The sequence below is a fragment of the Neolamprologus multifasciatus genome, chromosome 7 (assembly GCF_963576455.1).
Source record: "Neolamprologus multifasciatus chromosome 7, fNeoMul1.2, whole genome shotgun sequence".
NCBI lineage: Eukaryota > Metazoa > Chordata > Actinopteri > Cichliformes > Cichlidae > Neolamprologus > Neolamprologus multifasciatus.
This window is the reverse complement of record NC_140445.1, coordinates 66,581,376-66,597,643: the sequence shown is the minus strand read 5'-3', so window position 1 is coordinate 66,597,643 and position 16,268 is coordinate 66,581,376. Positions and strand designations below refer to the sequence as shown.

At 43.7% G+C, this 16,268-nt stretch overlaps 3 protein-coding genes across 5 annotated transcripts in view; all 3 read right to left on the bottom strand.

The window, feature by feature from the left end:
* LOC146515968 (guanine nucleotide-binding protein G(o) subunit alpha) overlaps positions 1-16,268 on the bottom strand; it is a 105,373-nt gene that overhangs the window by 79,218 nt on the left and 9,887 nt on the right. The gene's annotated exons all lie outside the window — the stretch shown is intronic.
* LOC146515969 (uncharacterized) overlaps positions 1-16,268 on the bottom strand; it is a 65,260-nt gene that overhangs the window by 40,533 nt on the left and 8,459 nt on the right. The window lies entirely within an intron of this gene.
* On the bottom strand, positions 98-15,438 carry LOC146515970 (uncharacterized). Of its 2 annotated transcripts, none has more exons than XM_085169106.1 (2): positions 2,416-15,438; positions 98-2,373 (listed from the first exon to the last, which is right to left on the bottom strand). In XM_085169106.1, exon 1 carries the CDS (start codon positions 14,130-14,132, stop codon positions 13,221-13,223), a length of 912 nt encoding a protein of 303 aa, XP_085025232.1. In that variant the 5' UTR covers positions 14,133-15,438; the 3' UTR covers positions 98-2,373; positions 2,416-13,220. The 2 variants fall into 2 exon arrangements, with proteins under 2 accessions (XP_085025232.1, XP_085025231.1); XM_085169105.1 differs by having other exon boundaries at positions 98-6,604; positions 6,714-15,438.

The following is a 16,268-nucleotide window of genomic DNA, read 5'->3' as shown; positions in this document are numbered from 1 at the left end:
CTAGTAGAGAAAGTGCAAAGAGCTCAGAGAGACACATGTGCAGGAACTACGAACAAATATAGGCGCTGTCAGCAGCCCCGCAGTGAACGTTGATTGATTGGTAATTTATTTCAACATGTGAACAATATACAAGTACATTTAGAAAAGAAAATAAGAAAGAAAAAAAATACTGTACAAATTACATACAAAAAAAATTATTAATTTACATGTTGAAAGGGAATAAGTGAACACTTATTGATCCCACCCCTTTGCCATAAATTATCAGTTAATATTTAGTTTCTTACTGATGTAATTTGTAATAAAAACAGTGAACAGATTTCTGATATCCTATAATATCACATCATGATTTAATTTTGTTTTTTAAATAGAGACATTCACTTAATTTAAATATTTTCCTTTTCTTTATAGTTCGAGAAGATCAGATTTTTATAACTCTTTTTGAACAGTTTTATGTTTGGACGTTGCTTTAATTCCATATTCAGACTGTTCCACAGTTTCACTCCATGAACAGAAACACAAAAGCCTTTTCTTGTAGTACGAACCTTCATTGTTTTGAAGTTACAAAAGTTAAATTATAACTTACATCTTTCCAAAAAAACATACTCTGAAGATTTCCTGGCAGTTCTTTATTTTTTGCTTTGAATAGAATTTGTGCTGTTTGGAATTTCACTAGATCGTCAATTTTCAATATTTCCGACTGCAAAAATAGTGAGTTTGTATGTTCCTATAACCTGCACTGTGGATGATTCGAACTGCTTTTTTTTGAAGAGTAAAAAGTGAATGTAATGTGGTTTTATAGTTGTTGCCCCAGACCTCTGCACAATAGCTGAAGCATGGTGAAACCAGTGAACAGTCGAGAATATGAAGTGATGTTTGTCTAACACCTGCTTTGCCTTGTTTAGTGTTGCAATGCTTCGTGATACTTTGGAATGAATACATCTTAAGTGAGCTCTCAGTTAAGTTTTTCATCTATTATTACCCCCAGAAATTTATTTTCACTGACTCTTTCAATATCAACACCATTTATTTGAATCTTTGCATTTGTATTTAAACTACTATTTCCAAATAACATAAGTTTAGATTTCAGAGAAACTGTTCACATCTTGTTCTTTAGCATCGTGTCAAGCTGGAGAGCAACACGCAGCATCAGTCATGAGCCGGTGAGATAAAGTATGATGTACTCACACTACATCAATTATCTGCAGGAAACCTGCAGCCAGCTGAGACTGAAGACGTCACCTGGATGATGACGAAACGTTTCTCCCACAAAACGCTACAAATGAACAGATTCAACTTCTGGAGAACAACATCAATTACTCTGAAAGTTGCTGATGAATCAAAATAATCCTCACTTACATCAGGTCTGAAGTGAGCTCTTTGCTCCTCTTCTGATTGGCTGCTCTTTTCAAACAGAAGGTTTGAACAGCAGGTGGGTGGGTTGCTGTACGCCTAAGATTACCATATAAGGTGATATCCACCCTCACTATAATCACACTGAGCCAAGAGCAGACGGAGTGCTGAAGTTCTGCTCCTGACGGGGATTACTCGCCAACGCCGACCTCATTATAAGTGTAATATGAACATCCATCGTTATGACGTAAAGTAGATGACAGGAAATAAGGAAAAGCTTCTTTATAAAAACCACAGAGTTAGTGGTCAGTTTAAAAAGGCCTCTGCTCTGCGTGGCCTGGTTTGGTGTGCTGATGTGTGCTACTATACATCTGTTTACAGGTTTCTGTGAGCGTCCAACGGTCAGTGTAATGTTTCAGATCAATCAGCCAGTGTGCCAGTCCTATATAAATATACCACACTTCTATTTACATCAGTGCCTTTCACACATAGGGCCAAAGCCTGGAGCTGCAGACGGGAACCAGGACAGATCTTTCCGTCCCCGCTGAAAGAAAAAAGACATTTTCTGAAATTCCACCTTTCCTACCAGAGAGGAGAAACTCTTAATGGGAAGAGGAAACGATGCCAGTAGAGAGGTTGATGTGGGACTTTGGGGGACTCTGTGTTTATATGACAGAAAGCTAAAGTTATGACAGAGAGGCTCTTTGCAGGGGCGCTCGGCCAGCTTTGCACTGTGAGAAAGTGCTTCCATGTAAACCTGACTGTGAGGTCAAACACACTCGGAATAAAGTTTTTTAAACCAAACCAAAAGTTGAGCCTTTCATCAGGAACAGAAGTGGCCGTGGGACGGCGCCGACACTCAGCACGCCCGTGTGGTCCCAACGTTATGTCCCGTGGTGCTTCTAACACAGCATTACGTTTAAGCTAACTGGACGCAGACAGCTAAAACAATCCTATGACACGTGAAGGCAGGTGGTTCCTTCCTCAGCTGGATATCGTGATGGCGAGTTGTGCTCCGTCTAGCTCAGTCTCAATGATTTTGTTCTTAAATTGTAATCGAGTTACATTTTGTGGACATTGCTGTGCTTTTACGTGATTCTCTAACTGGAAAACAATTTGAGGAGGAGGGTTGATGGAAGAAGAAAAGATTTCAAACGAGCGCTCTGGAAAGTTTTACTGGCATCTTTGCTAACTCGGGAAGAGTGAGGAAGACACCGAAGGTCACAGCTGAGGAGAACAGGGTCGAGCAAAGACTTAAAATTAGTGTTATGAATGTTATCAGAAGTGTAACTGACATATTTTCCCATCTCTGTACATGTGTGTGTGTCTGTGTGTGTGTGTGCGAGCGGCTGGCTAGCTTGCTGACGTGAGCTTTCATGCATGAGGACCTTTTCTCATTACCCACTCTCCAAGCCCTTCTGTCAGCAAAGCCAAGGGACTGTGTGTGTGTGTGTTTCTGTGTTGGTGTGTGTATATGTGCAATTTCACGTAGCCTTGGCACAATCTGCACGGTGACCTGAAACATAGTTTAGTTTCACACCGAGTCAGACAGATGGACGGAGAGACAGACATATGGGCAATTTAACCACAACACTGTCCCATGACATCATCCTGTGGCTGCCATTTTGGGGCCAATCAGCAGATGTTGATATAGCAGTAACAGGATCTGCCTATAGCGCACTTTTAAATTTGTGAAACGCCCAAACTGGTTACATCGACTCCAGCGTGGCCGTGCTGTTCTTTGCTGATGAGCACTGATCAATAGGCGCTAAAAACCTGAAGTTTAAAGCTAACTACGGCTGCCACAAACAATTATTTTGATAGTCGACTAGTCACCGATTATTTTTGCGATTAGTCGACTAATCAGATCATCATCCATTGGACGTAAAAGTACAGCTTATTGCACCAGCAGCATCTGCTCTTATATAACTATCATTAGCTTACAGCTTTAAGTGTTTAAGGTCTGTGCTAACTAAAAATAAAGACAAGATGATAGTTTATTAAATGTTAATGAAATTTGCAGATTGTTTCGGTGAAGTTTAATAAACTCCTTGCTATCTAAAATATAACAGGACACCGGAGTAAATTCTCCAGCATCTCACACTTCTGATAATCAGCTGTCTGCTTGACGTTTATTCAGCTGTGTAAAAACTATAACTTTAATCTCAGCCAAACCGATTTACTCAGGAACAAATAAAATACTACAAAAAGCCAAACAATAACATTTTTAAGTTATCTAAGTGACTTATATATCATGTTTAACCTGAGTAGTGAAAGACGGCGGTGGGTTTGAAAATGATTAGCCGGGAGTCCGGTATTCTCACGGCGCTAGTTAGCCTAGCCCCCGGCTAGCTATCGAGCTAGTGGGTAACAGACGTCTCCGAAAACGTCGGAGCGCTTTTGAAAATATGTGGTGTCTTGATAAACTGAGCAGATATTTGAGGTTTACACAGCTACATTCTCGCCTGAAAATATGTTAAACGTTTATTTTGTGACCCAGAAAGAATAATAAGAGTAATATTAAAACTAACTAGCTGCCGCCATTGTTGGAAACTGAGCTGGGCTGCTATGAATTCTGGGACACAGCTTCTTCTTCTTCTTCGGGGTTTAACGGCAGCTGGCATCCTTGTACATGCAGTGCTGCCATCTTCTGTTTCAGTCCGTTATTACACTCTTAAATCCTACTACTTATTCCTGCGTCTTTTGGGATCTTACAAAGCCTCAAACGACGAGTCGACTATTAAATCAGTCATCGACGATTTTGATAGTCGACGTAATCGTGACTAGTCGACTAATCGTGGCAGCCCTAAAGCTAACCTGCTAAAGTTACGAAACCCACAGAAAGAAAAACTGTTGATGCGCACACATGATATCAAACACAACGCGCCTGCCTCGTTAATGCCTCCCATTATCCCTGGACTCGTATTTTTATCCTCACACCTACTCATGTGAACACTCACAGAACACAAAGCCTACACAGCACACTATGCAATTAGGTCTTTATCTCAGCCCTGCACTGTTGCTAGCTAACACTGTTTGCTCCGACACACACACACTCGCACAAAGCCCTGTGATTGGCTCTTTTTCACTATGCCGTCCATCCGCTCCCTTTCTGTTCTTCGTCGACACAGCTCTTGGTAGTGACAAAGTGCACACTGACCGACTCCTGTCAACGCTGCCTCAGACTCGGATGCACACATGTGTGTGTGTGTTTTCTGAGAACATTACAGCAAGTGCAAAGAGTGAAGGAGAAAGAGGGGATAAAATGTGTGTGATAAAGAAGCTATAAATAACTGAAGGTGTCAGTAACGTTGCCCCTCCACCCTCCCATCACACACACAGACAGTGAAATGGAGGCATCAGCTGCTCCGTTATTCGGCTCCACTCACTTGTCATCACACCTTGAGGTCAAGCAGCAGCATCCTGAGCACACAGATTCTCACAGACACATCCCGATGCCCTCAGCTCTGGCTCTGCTTTTCTTCAAAACACACATAAGCCGGTATTTACGCCGTGCTGGAGGCGAAGCTCCGGGGATGGCTGGTCTAACACTTTGATCCAAACTAGTTACTGGATGGATTGATGTGAAGAGTTTATGTGCATATCAATAGAGTCCGGGGCAACCTTAGTCTGGCATTGGTCTCACTACACCTGCAGGGTTTATATTTGTGGTTTTGAAAACTTTGAAAATGTGTTACAGTCTCGATACTTTAGCAAACTTTTAGCCTACACTTTGCCTCTGGTGCTGATGTAAGTTTAAAGTCCAAAAGATATTCAATTCAATTCAACAGTCGCCTCAAGGCGCCAAAAAAACCCAACAATCATATGACCCCCTATGAGCAGCACTTTGGCGACAGTGGGAAGGAAAAACTCCCTTTTAACAGGAAGAAACCTCCGGCAGAACCAGGCTCAGGGAGGGGCGGGGCCATCTGCTGTGATTGGTTGGGGTGAGAGAAGGAAGACAGGATAAAGACATGATTAACAAAAATATCTCCAAAAATAAGATTTTCAAAGCTAAATATTAAGATAATAATAAATAAACGTTATGGTGTCATTCTTCTTCTTTAGCCCGTCTGCACCGGTGCGTCTTTTCCAGCTCAGATGGGTGAAAATAAAGGGAATTCAGCCCTTTTTAGGCTAGAAAGAGACTTTCTTTGTGCACTGACAACACTCATGTGAGATGTTCGTAACATGAACTACAGATGTGGAAATATCTGATCTGACAGATCAGTGCGTATCAGTCACCAATATTTTTGTGTTGTTTAGAGTCTCGCTGTCTCAGTGTCTTCTTAGCTAAGAGAGATGAAGTGGTGAAGCAGATGCAACATCTGAGGTGACCAGCTTAGTCACTGACAGTCCAGCTGGAGCGCTGCGTTGATGTTTTATGTAGTGTGATGTAGTAAGGCTGCGTTTGCAGATTGTTTTTCTAAATCATGCGACAGCATCAGATAAACATCTGGATGTTTGGATTTGGACGTTTTCAGTTCATCGCGGGACTTTTCTTGAAGGCTGTTGAAATCTTTAGCTTTGTGCTGACTCTGGGGTTTCCCCCTGTAACTGCTTCTCTTGTTGCTTGTTACAGAAACTCTTCTACTATTAGATTTTCGTGGTCGATGAAGAAGCAACGGTGACGAGCGTAGAGATGTTCCAAACATGACTGCAGTTGGAAAGAACGGTCGAGATTGTTTCTGCTCTGGAGATGTTGAGTGATACAGATGATGAGAGCACAATAAATACTGAAGAGTCTTATGCATGCCTGTACGTATTGAGCTGCTGCCATGTGCTTGGCTGATTAGATATCTGTATTCACACGCAGTTGAAAAAGCGTGTATGTCAAAGTGGCCAGTGAGTATAGCAGCATCATATGTTATATAACATAACCTGAATGTGCCTCATGAGTACAGTTTTACATGCAGGAGCTGTGATAATTCAGTACGGAGCATGTGCTGCATCAGTTAACCATCCATCTCCAGAGCAACAAATACTGTACTTAAAATATATGAAAGCATTAATAAAACTAATAATTCAGTTTGATGGATGCAGGTATTGAAATCTTACGTTTAGCTTAAAGTAAAAACTCAAAATGTTACCAAGTATTTTTGTTTCATTTCTAGTCAAAATATCTCATCACACTTCAAATTAGACACAAAGCTGTTTAGCTAATAGAAAGGTAAATGCACCAGAAATGGAGAATTATGACTTATTTTAAGTGAGGTGTTGGACTTAAATCTAGAACAGCGTCACAGTTTTAGAACTGAAAATACGTTTTATACACTTAAAACCAAGATGATGATGTTAGGTTATAGAAAAAAGCTACTTTTGAGCACCATGAACTTATTATGAGACACAAACCTTCACAACACCAGTCAAATATAGCTAAGAATAGGGCTGTGCAATATGACCAAAATCTCATCTCCTGATATAAAACATCTATCGTCTGATAACGATATAAATCACAAAAATGTAACATTTCCTGTAAAGTCTGTGAATCTCGGGCAGCTCGACTTGTGTGAAGTGTTTCCAGCTGCGCGTCGTGTAGCTGGAGTCGAGTGTTTTAACCGATGCATGAAACGATACATTTTTAGACACAAGTTGTAACGGCGCCGTTTTCTTTGTGAGTATTTATTACACGGCGTGCTGCGGGGAAAAGCCTGCTCTAACGTTTGAGTCTAAGGTTTATTTTTTAGCACCTGGCGTCTTTTTTACTTCTCATCCGTAAATAATCTGCTCTTTCACGTGATGCAGTTTATTTTGAAAAGTCTCAACAGGATCTTGAGCTTTATTGTGAAAGGTTTATGTGGAACATAAACAAGCGGACACGCGATGCTGTTACCGTCGTTGTTGCTAACGACAACGCATAAAAACAGGCGCTTATCCGTTGGTAGTGTGGTTATATTAAATATAAGAGAAAGAGAGAACTTTAAGAAATTAATAACTACAGTGACATCAAAACCATGAACAAATATTGCCGTAAACAGTTTATTTTGCGACACCACGAAACAAACGATAGTGTAAAATGAAACGATAGACATTTTTATATCGTCATCCGATATATATCGTTACATCGAACAGCCCTACCTAAGAATGAGTTTTTCCAGCTAATTTCAAGGCTTAATATACTGAACTTTGACTTGCTCCAGTGGCAGACTGGAGAAACGCTACCGAGGCTGTAAACTGGTCTGTACACCACCAACTAATCCTAGCTATATCCAAAGTCATACACCGTGTATAATAGGCAGTGACCTGTCTAAGAGCCGTCCTACTGTATTCGATAACACCAGATTAATGTTCGCAGCACCTGAAGGTTTATTCAGAAACGGAGAGAAAGAAAAGCCTGACACATTTTTACATTTATACCCTTCATGCAGTTTTGCACCACAACGTTCGCCCTATGCGACCGGCTTATTAGAGGCTAACATGCTTCTTCAGGATTTGGTTCTAACCGTCGCAGAGCTGAAGAGGAGGCCTCCTGGTTCAGGTTCGCTCATGTGCTAATGGAGAGCTCTGGTGCCAAGAGACACAGTCTGTAGGTTCAGGGGGGATGTTAAGAACCACATACACATGCATGTGAGCTCAGACAGGTGAGCAGAATAATTAAGTTCAGTATTACATCTAGGGAGACCTCATTAAATCCATCTGCCATTATCTCTCTGTTTCACTGTCACCTGTTATGTTTATCTGCCAACTCCTCTTTCATCCCTTCCTCGTGCATCTCTCTCTCCTCTCTAACATCACACTCACTCTCCTCTCCCCCACACTGCCATGTCATGTTCTCCTCCGGCTTGCCTCGCTCCTCATACCTAATTATTTCTTCTTCTTCTTTTACTCCTCTCGTCCTCGTTCCCGTTAATTTTCCATTTGCAATTAACTATTAATTAAAAACACGGGGCTGATGCATTACACACCCTCTCTCCCTCCCCAGTGACTGATTTCTAGAGTGGAACAAGAATGCTCACACACACATGCACACATGCACACACACACACACACACACATACAGACGCACACGTACACACACACAGACGCATACAGACGCACACGCACGCACACACACACGCACGCACGCACACACACACACACACGCGCACACACACACAGACGCACACACACACACGCACACACACACACAGACGCGCACGCACACACACACACACACACGCACACACACACACACACACAGACGCACACACAGACGCACACACACGCACGCACACACACACACGCACACACACGCACACACACACAGACGCACACACACACACACAGACGCATGCACACACACACAGACGCATGCACACACACACAGACGCATACAGACGCACACACACGCACACACACACACACGCATGCATGCACACACACACGCACACACACGCACGCACACACACACACAGACGCATGCACACGCACACACACGCACACACACACGCATGCATGCACACACACACACGCACACACACACGCTGTCTTTGCAAAACTTGGTGCAACCACTGCGGTGGTGGCGTGTCGTAACCGTTGCCTAATTAACCGTTGCCGGCGGCTTCACAGAGTCACACCCAGCATGTTGCACTAAAACCTTGTAATTCAGTTTCAAACATGTGACCTGTCGTTCTCTCATTCAGGATCCAGCGATCAGCACAAACAGCAAATACACCCGACAGCTTCCATGCTGGCTGGCAGCCCTGCACCGTCTGCATGTTAATCCTGTGCTTGCCTCTCAGGTTCTCTCGGGGGACTCTGGTTTCCTCCCACTGTCCAAAGACAGCTTGTTGGGCTAACTGGTGATGGTAAACTGGCACGAGGTGTGAATAGAAGAGTGAATTTTTCTTTTCTTTCTCTCGGTGTTAAAATGCTAATCGGTCATGGTGCCTCTTGCCCAGTGACAGCTGGGACAGGCTTCAGGCCATCGCCGTAACACTAAAATGGTTCAGAAGATGAATGAATCAGTGATACAACTGCTGACACTTGCAGTCATATCTAGTCCAGTGTTTCGACCATTTTGTAACAGTAGCTCACGAGCTTATCAAATGACACCGCTGTGGTTTAACTGTCAGCTGTGTACATCTCAGGTGCATAGCACTTCCACAGCCCACAGCAAAGACACATGCTGACCCTCAGAGACACCACCCTGGGAAAGCTTCACCTGTTTTCTGTGAGCTGGGGTTGGTTTTTTTTTTGCCATTTCCAATCTGATCCAGATCTTTTCCCCAGCTTCGTATCACCCACTCCTCACAGCCACATCGTTGCTAAAATCTTGGCTACAGCAACGTTGTGACTGGCAGAAAGCTTTAGGTAGAAGATGTAGATGTATGTAAATAAGGCAGAGTGTAGCACTGATCCAAAACCTACGCATGCATCAGGTGATTTATAAAGAATAGCTCTGCTGATTACACCAAACCAGGCACTTTAAGGTAGTGTCTGCTCTGTGAGAGACAGTTTGGGTTAGTCGTGTCATACTGTCCCTGATCGTATCAGTATACGCTGTCTGACAGTGAGAGCCACGCGTCACCCTCCGATGACGATTTAGTACCTGAAGGAGAGCTACATCCAACAAAGCACGAACCTTTGGAAAATATGCAAGAAAATAGTTCCTGCTTGCTGAAGGTTGAAACTACACACTCGTTTTATCACGCGAGGCACAAATACACCATTGAGAACAACCAGGCTAGGAAGGAGGAGATGCTAGCAGCTGGTGATGTGCAACCCAAAAGTAAACAAATGACTCAACTGAGCATTGCTGGAGCACTCGTTAGTTGCACTATATATGACAGGAAGAGCAAACGGTGAATGGATATTACTTCTGCCGCTGCACTGCTTTTAGCCTTTCTTTGATGGGACGGTAGTGAGAAGACAGGAAAGCTGGGAGAAAGACCAGAGGCAAGGCACAGGAAGTGGCCTCGGGGCAGAATCAGGTGTGGGCCTCTGTATTAGCCTGACAGCTCAAAGCAGGCAGCTAAAGCAGCCTTACCCACACGCAGGCCTTTAAACAGCCGGTTCAAAGCTCGACCCAAGACACAACTCAGAAATGTCAGTTGTATTACGCATTGTGCTGGCTCCTGTTAGTTTAGTTTTTGTTTAAGTGTTAAATACACAGTTATGTAACTAAAGTTTTCAGTGGAAACACAACCTGGGCTACTTTTATGCTTACATCTGACACATGCTGTAAAATGGAGAGAATGTAGTCTCCAGGAGTTTAGCTGATTTAGAGCGGCAAGGTATGGTGGGTGTGTTCCGGTTAAAGAACACGGAGGCAGCTTCCAAGTTTAGGAGATTTATTCAGCTGTTGTCTGTAGTAACGATACCTAAAGCAACTATCAGTACAGCACACATAAAACATTCAACATGCCCAGACATAATTCTAGCACAGAGATGGCACGAGGAACTGTATTCAACACTCACATCTATAACAACTTCAACAATTACACAAGAATTAATAATTAGCATTAACTAATTTAGTAGCTTACATAGCGTATTAGCGTATTAGCATAAGATAACATTAGCATAGTCACAAGGGAACAAATACACACAACAGCATCTGACATACACAACATCATGTAAACAGGCATTCACACACAGCAATAAATCAAAACCCACGAGATGCTGATGAGAGGACACAAGGAAACAATGCTGGCTATCAGCAGCTACGAAGGCAGATTAGCAGCACATGGCACAGAGTGGTGCATTCAAGGAGCGTCAGCAATGATATGGTGAGTTCAATGACGTAGGACATATCAATTTCCACAGCGCAAACACTATCAATAAACAAACCAGAACACTTCAACCAAGCAAACAACGTGCAAACAGTGGGCTTTCTAACACAGCCGCCCCCGACTGTCTGCACAGACAGTCGAATCCAAGGTAGAAAGGCCACTCAGGTACGTGGATCCTTATCATCATCTTCAAGCATAGGGAGTGAGACCAAGCAGGCTACTGGTTGAATATACGTTCGATCTTTGACCTTAACGGCAGCAGCCTGGATGCGTCCATCAGCTCCAGGGTAAGTAGTCGTTACCTTACCAACAGGCCATAAAGCTCTTGGGAGCTGAGGATCAACTATGAGCACCACTTGGTCTGGTTTGAGGCACTCCGCATCCTTCTGCCACTTCTGTCTCTCTTGCAAGATAGGCAGGTAGTGACGGATGAATCGGGACCAGAAGTGGTTGACAAGAACTTGACTATGTCTCCATCTGCGACTCCCGATAAGGTTACTGGGATCGTAAACCACTTGAGGGAGTGATGCATCATAGCGTCCCATCAGCAGGATGTTAGGTGTGATGGGGTCTGGATCTGCTATGTCTGATGAGACGTAGCCGAGAGGTTTAGCATTTACGATACCTTCCACTTCCACAAGGACTGTACGAAGCACAGTTTCAGGGACCGTCTGCTCCTTGAGTACGACCTAAAGAGCAGTTTTCACGCACCTGACCTCTCTCTTCCAGGCGCCACCGAAGTGAGGAGCACTGGGGGGGTTGAAACAGAAAGCAATCTGCTACTCTGCCAAACGCTCCTTCAACTGAGGCGCCATGGGCTCAAAGGCCTCATGTAGCTCTCGGGCTCCACTGACAAAATTTGTCCCGTTGTCACACAGGAGCTTAAAAGGTTTGCCTTTTCTGGCAATAAAGCGCCTTAACAACATCAGTTCTAATGGCTGTTGGTTGGCAATGGTCTGCCAGACCTGAGTGCCTTGGCCTCCTCTGGGAATGACTCTGACTGGGCCTTCATCAGGAGGAGTTTCTCAGCTTTGATGTAATCGTCTGCTTCACTCGGCGAGCTTGAGTTTGGGTCAGCCTCCCCATGTAGGGACCGCGCTGTTGTCTTCATGAGATCCTTCCAGGTGGAGAACATGCTGATTTCAGGAAGTTGAGGGCAGGAGTTAACCCTAACCTGTCCACAGAAATATGATTTCTTCAGCTCACCATCCTCTGGCTCTGGATATGCTGGTGGGCTGGTCGGCCAATGCTCCTCGGATTGACGTAAAAACTCAGGGCCTTGGTGCCACCGGTGTGGTCGTGACAGCTCCTTCAAGGTCTTGCCCCTGGTAATGTCACCAGAATCTTGGCCTGTGTGGTGAACGGTACTATATAACCTAGCGGATCATACTGACACGCAAGTGTTTTGTAGACGTTCCTCAGTGTGGGTTCAGTTCTCTCCCCCAGTCGATGTCTGTATTTGAAGAAGTCACGAAGGCAATCCCATGTCAATCCCAGAGTTGGCTCCCAAAGGTCCGTGCTAGACTGAGAGAGCCATAGGTCACTACTCTCAGATATGACATTGGATGGAAGATGTTCAATGACAGCAGGGATGTTGCTGGCCCATTGACGTATCTCAAAGCCCCCGGTGTGGAGCAGCTGGCGCAGACTGTCGACTAGGGCCTTAGCTTCCTCTTGGGAGTGGGTACTGCGGAGGCATGGTAGCACTTGCCATTTATAGATCTTCGGTTCTTCATTCCTCTTCATGTCCCGCCAGAAGAAGCGCAGCACTGGTTTGTCTGCTGGCAAAAGGCGTATGTGGTGGAACATACCTTTGATGTCGCCAATCACAGCAACTGGATACTGTCGAAACCGAAGAAGAACTCCTAGCAAAGATGGACCTAGGGCAGGTCCAGGGAGGAGAATAGAGTTGAGGGACTTCCCTTTGTACTGGAAAGAGCCGTTAAAGACGATCCTGTCCGTGTCGCACCATGTGGTGAGGTATGACCCAGGAATCTGCAGTGGTTCTAGCTATCTCATGTGGCACCACGGCTACATAGCCCATCTTCTCTAGCTTCTGAATCTCCTGACAATATACTTCGGCGCGTTGTGGGTCTTTGACAAGTCTCCTCTCTGTACTGCGCAGACTTGGCAAGACTGCTTCCATAGGAGCTTGAAGCGTCAAAGCAGTGGTGTGGCATACCTCTGTGTCCCATCGACAGTGACCCTGATGGTGGATGTCTGGAGTAGGTTTAGAGCTTGCTGATCTTGCTTCGATCGGGTTACCTGCTTCTCGCTCACATAAGGCAGCGTATCAATCTGACAGAGACGCTCAACATTCCTGAAAAGCTCACTGGTTGGCACAACTGTTGCTGTGAACAGGCACTGCTGCTCAGTTGCAGGAGTTTGGTCGACACTGATGGGACCTTGGAGCGACCAACCAAGCTTGGTATGGACAGCGATGGGTCCCCCTGTCAGGCCCAGATTAACTGGTTCTGTAGGTGCCAGGAGATGAGGCATGTCAGAGCCGATAAGCAGCAGAGGTTGAACATGGTCTACCAAAGGCAGAGGTAAGTCACGCAGGTGTTTATAACGGCGTTGAAGAATCCTCACCGGATAGGAATGTTCTGAGAGACCAAGGGCATCGGCGGTGAATGCCTTTTGTATATGATACTTCTCCCCACTTGGAAGGAAACTGAGGCGCCACAAAACTTGGTGGACAGTCCGCAGGGTAAGTGTCTCAGACTCTGGGGTGAGGTTTAAACGTCGAACAGCTTGTGATAAAATGATGCTTCGTTCTGAGCCATCATCGAGTATTGCATGAGTCTCCAATGTTTGGTCTCTGTTGTACAGCAAGACCTTTACAACCTTCAGCATCACCTTGGGAGACCGGCTTGGCCTATCCAAGTACACTGTTGTAGTCGGAGCAGTCATCATGAGCACACTCTTCTGGATCTGCTGGACCGCATCATGCAGTAAAGTCAGGTGTTGCTCTCTGTAGGTATTACAAGGTCGTTTGAGGGTGCAAACCTCCGGCTGGTGAGTTCTTCCACATTTCCAGCACCGCTGTTCATCAGTTAACCACCTCACCATCTGGTCAGTGGTCAGTTTCTTAAACTCTATACAAGCGTTCAGGAAATGCTCCTTATTCTCGCAGCAGGGACAGTATGGTTTTGGTCTGGATGAGGACTTTGGTCGAACAGAACTCCCATCTGAGCTACTGCTGCTAGTGTGTCATCAGTGACAGTAGCTCACCTCTTCATAAATGAAAATGTAATTATTCAGGTTACCTGTCCTCTCCTGTGTCAATATTAATGACTTACTGAGGGAGCAACCGACAGGCCGATCCAGTAGAAACAAATGAAAAGAAAATAGGCACACCTGAACCCCAGACAGGCCTGACAGAGACAGCAAAATACTGCTGCTGTTTGTCTTCTTATTTCAAAAAGGTCTCTTTATTTCAATCATTTCTGTAGATAAACACAATGCTAAGCGAGCTTTAAGTGACTTTGGTTCTTCCAGTGGGAGCGGAAGTTTAAATTGTTCGCGTTAATGATACGTATCCAAACATCAGGACTCAACCTGGAGATGGCATCTGTGCAAAAACTGAGTCTAAAACTGTGACGCTTCACTTATTTTAACCAGATGAATATTTTGGATAATTAATCAGCTGACTGCTGTTGTACATATATATGCACAGCTATATACTCATTAACAAGTTTTTCTTTATCACTTTGTACTTTGTTAGTAAAGCAAACATGAAAGGAAAAAAGTAATACGTTTTACAATTTAATGCAACATACTTCATACTGCAACATACTTAAACCGAATCAAAAATAAACCTTGTATATGTTACAGTTTACAGTGCCGTGGGAATAGTTAAATTTTTTGTATTGCTGCGTATGTCTGCTCTGAGTTAGCTATGATACAAATCCAAAAATACAAACATGCATTTAACCAGACACTCTTTCAGCTACACAGCCACAGTCACACTCAGCTGACTTTATATCAGCTGAGTGTGGTCATTGTAACAAGACTGCATTGTCTCGTAGTGCACTGAACTGACATGAAATCTGCCAAATAGCTCTAACACACACAGAAAAAAAGTCACACAACCACAAAGCCACACAAACAAAAGCACCAAGAAAAAGAAACTTTCAAGTGTGTGTAACTGCACACAAACACACACACACACACACACACACACACACACACACAATTCCCTATAACAAAAGACCTTTGTTTCTTATAAGAAGCCCTGATTAGCGCACGGACCACACACACAGTCATAATGACCTGGCTTTATACAAATGATCAAATGACCTGGCTTTATACAAATGATGATATATATATATTTTAGGGGTGCAACGATACACAAAATTGTATAATATATATTTTTATAAAATTGTAAAAAAAAATTTTTGATACAAAAATGTTCATGCCTTTTTAATTTGTCATTTATTAAAATTATAAATATAATATAATAATTAATTATTATATTATAATAATAATAATTTTATCTCAAAAGTACAGTTTTTAAATTTAATGTTGCTGAAACAACAAAGTAATAAAAAAAAATAAATCTATCTGATCTGAAATCCCTCATCTTTGGAAAAGAGAGTTTATTACAGAGAAATGTCTCTTTCCAAAATAAAAGCTCTACTATACGCTTCTTCTGGGCTATATTCTCAGCAGCATATTAAACATATCAGGTCCCCATAAGGAGAATCATGTGCTAACGGCTGTCTAAATGACTCGGCTAAAGTTTGTAGCATGCGTGCTTGTTGTTTTTGTCTGCTTCCACTTGTCTTTGCACTAGGATGATGTCGGAGTAAATGTGCAGTCATATTCGTTGTGTTCCCACTAGTGCTGTCACCGTTAATCTGAAATGACGTTAACGCCACAACACGGCAAATCTCCGTTAACGAGCTACCGCGGATCGCCCCGTGTGTGGGGCTGGACGGCCAACACGTTAACGAGCTAACTGCGCTAACACACTAGTTCCCACCAATGTAACTGAGCATTGCTGCCACATCCGACATACTGTTTTACTTTAGTCCATGACGTGCTTACCTTCAGGGTCATAGTCACATGAAGACCAAAATAGTTCCAAACGCCAGATCTGAATGAGGGTGGGGGAGGTTCAATTTGCCATGTTGCAACGACCTTAGCTTCTGTCTCGCTAGCTTGCCCTGCGCTCAGTGAATCTGTGTTCGACTACTCCGCCTA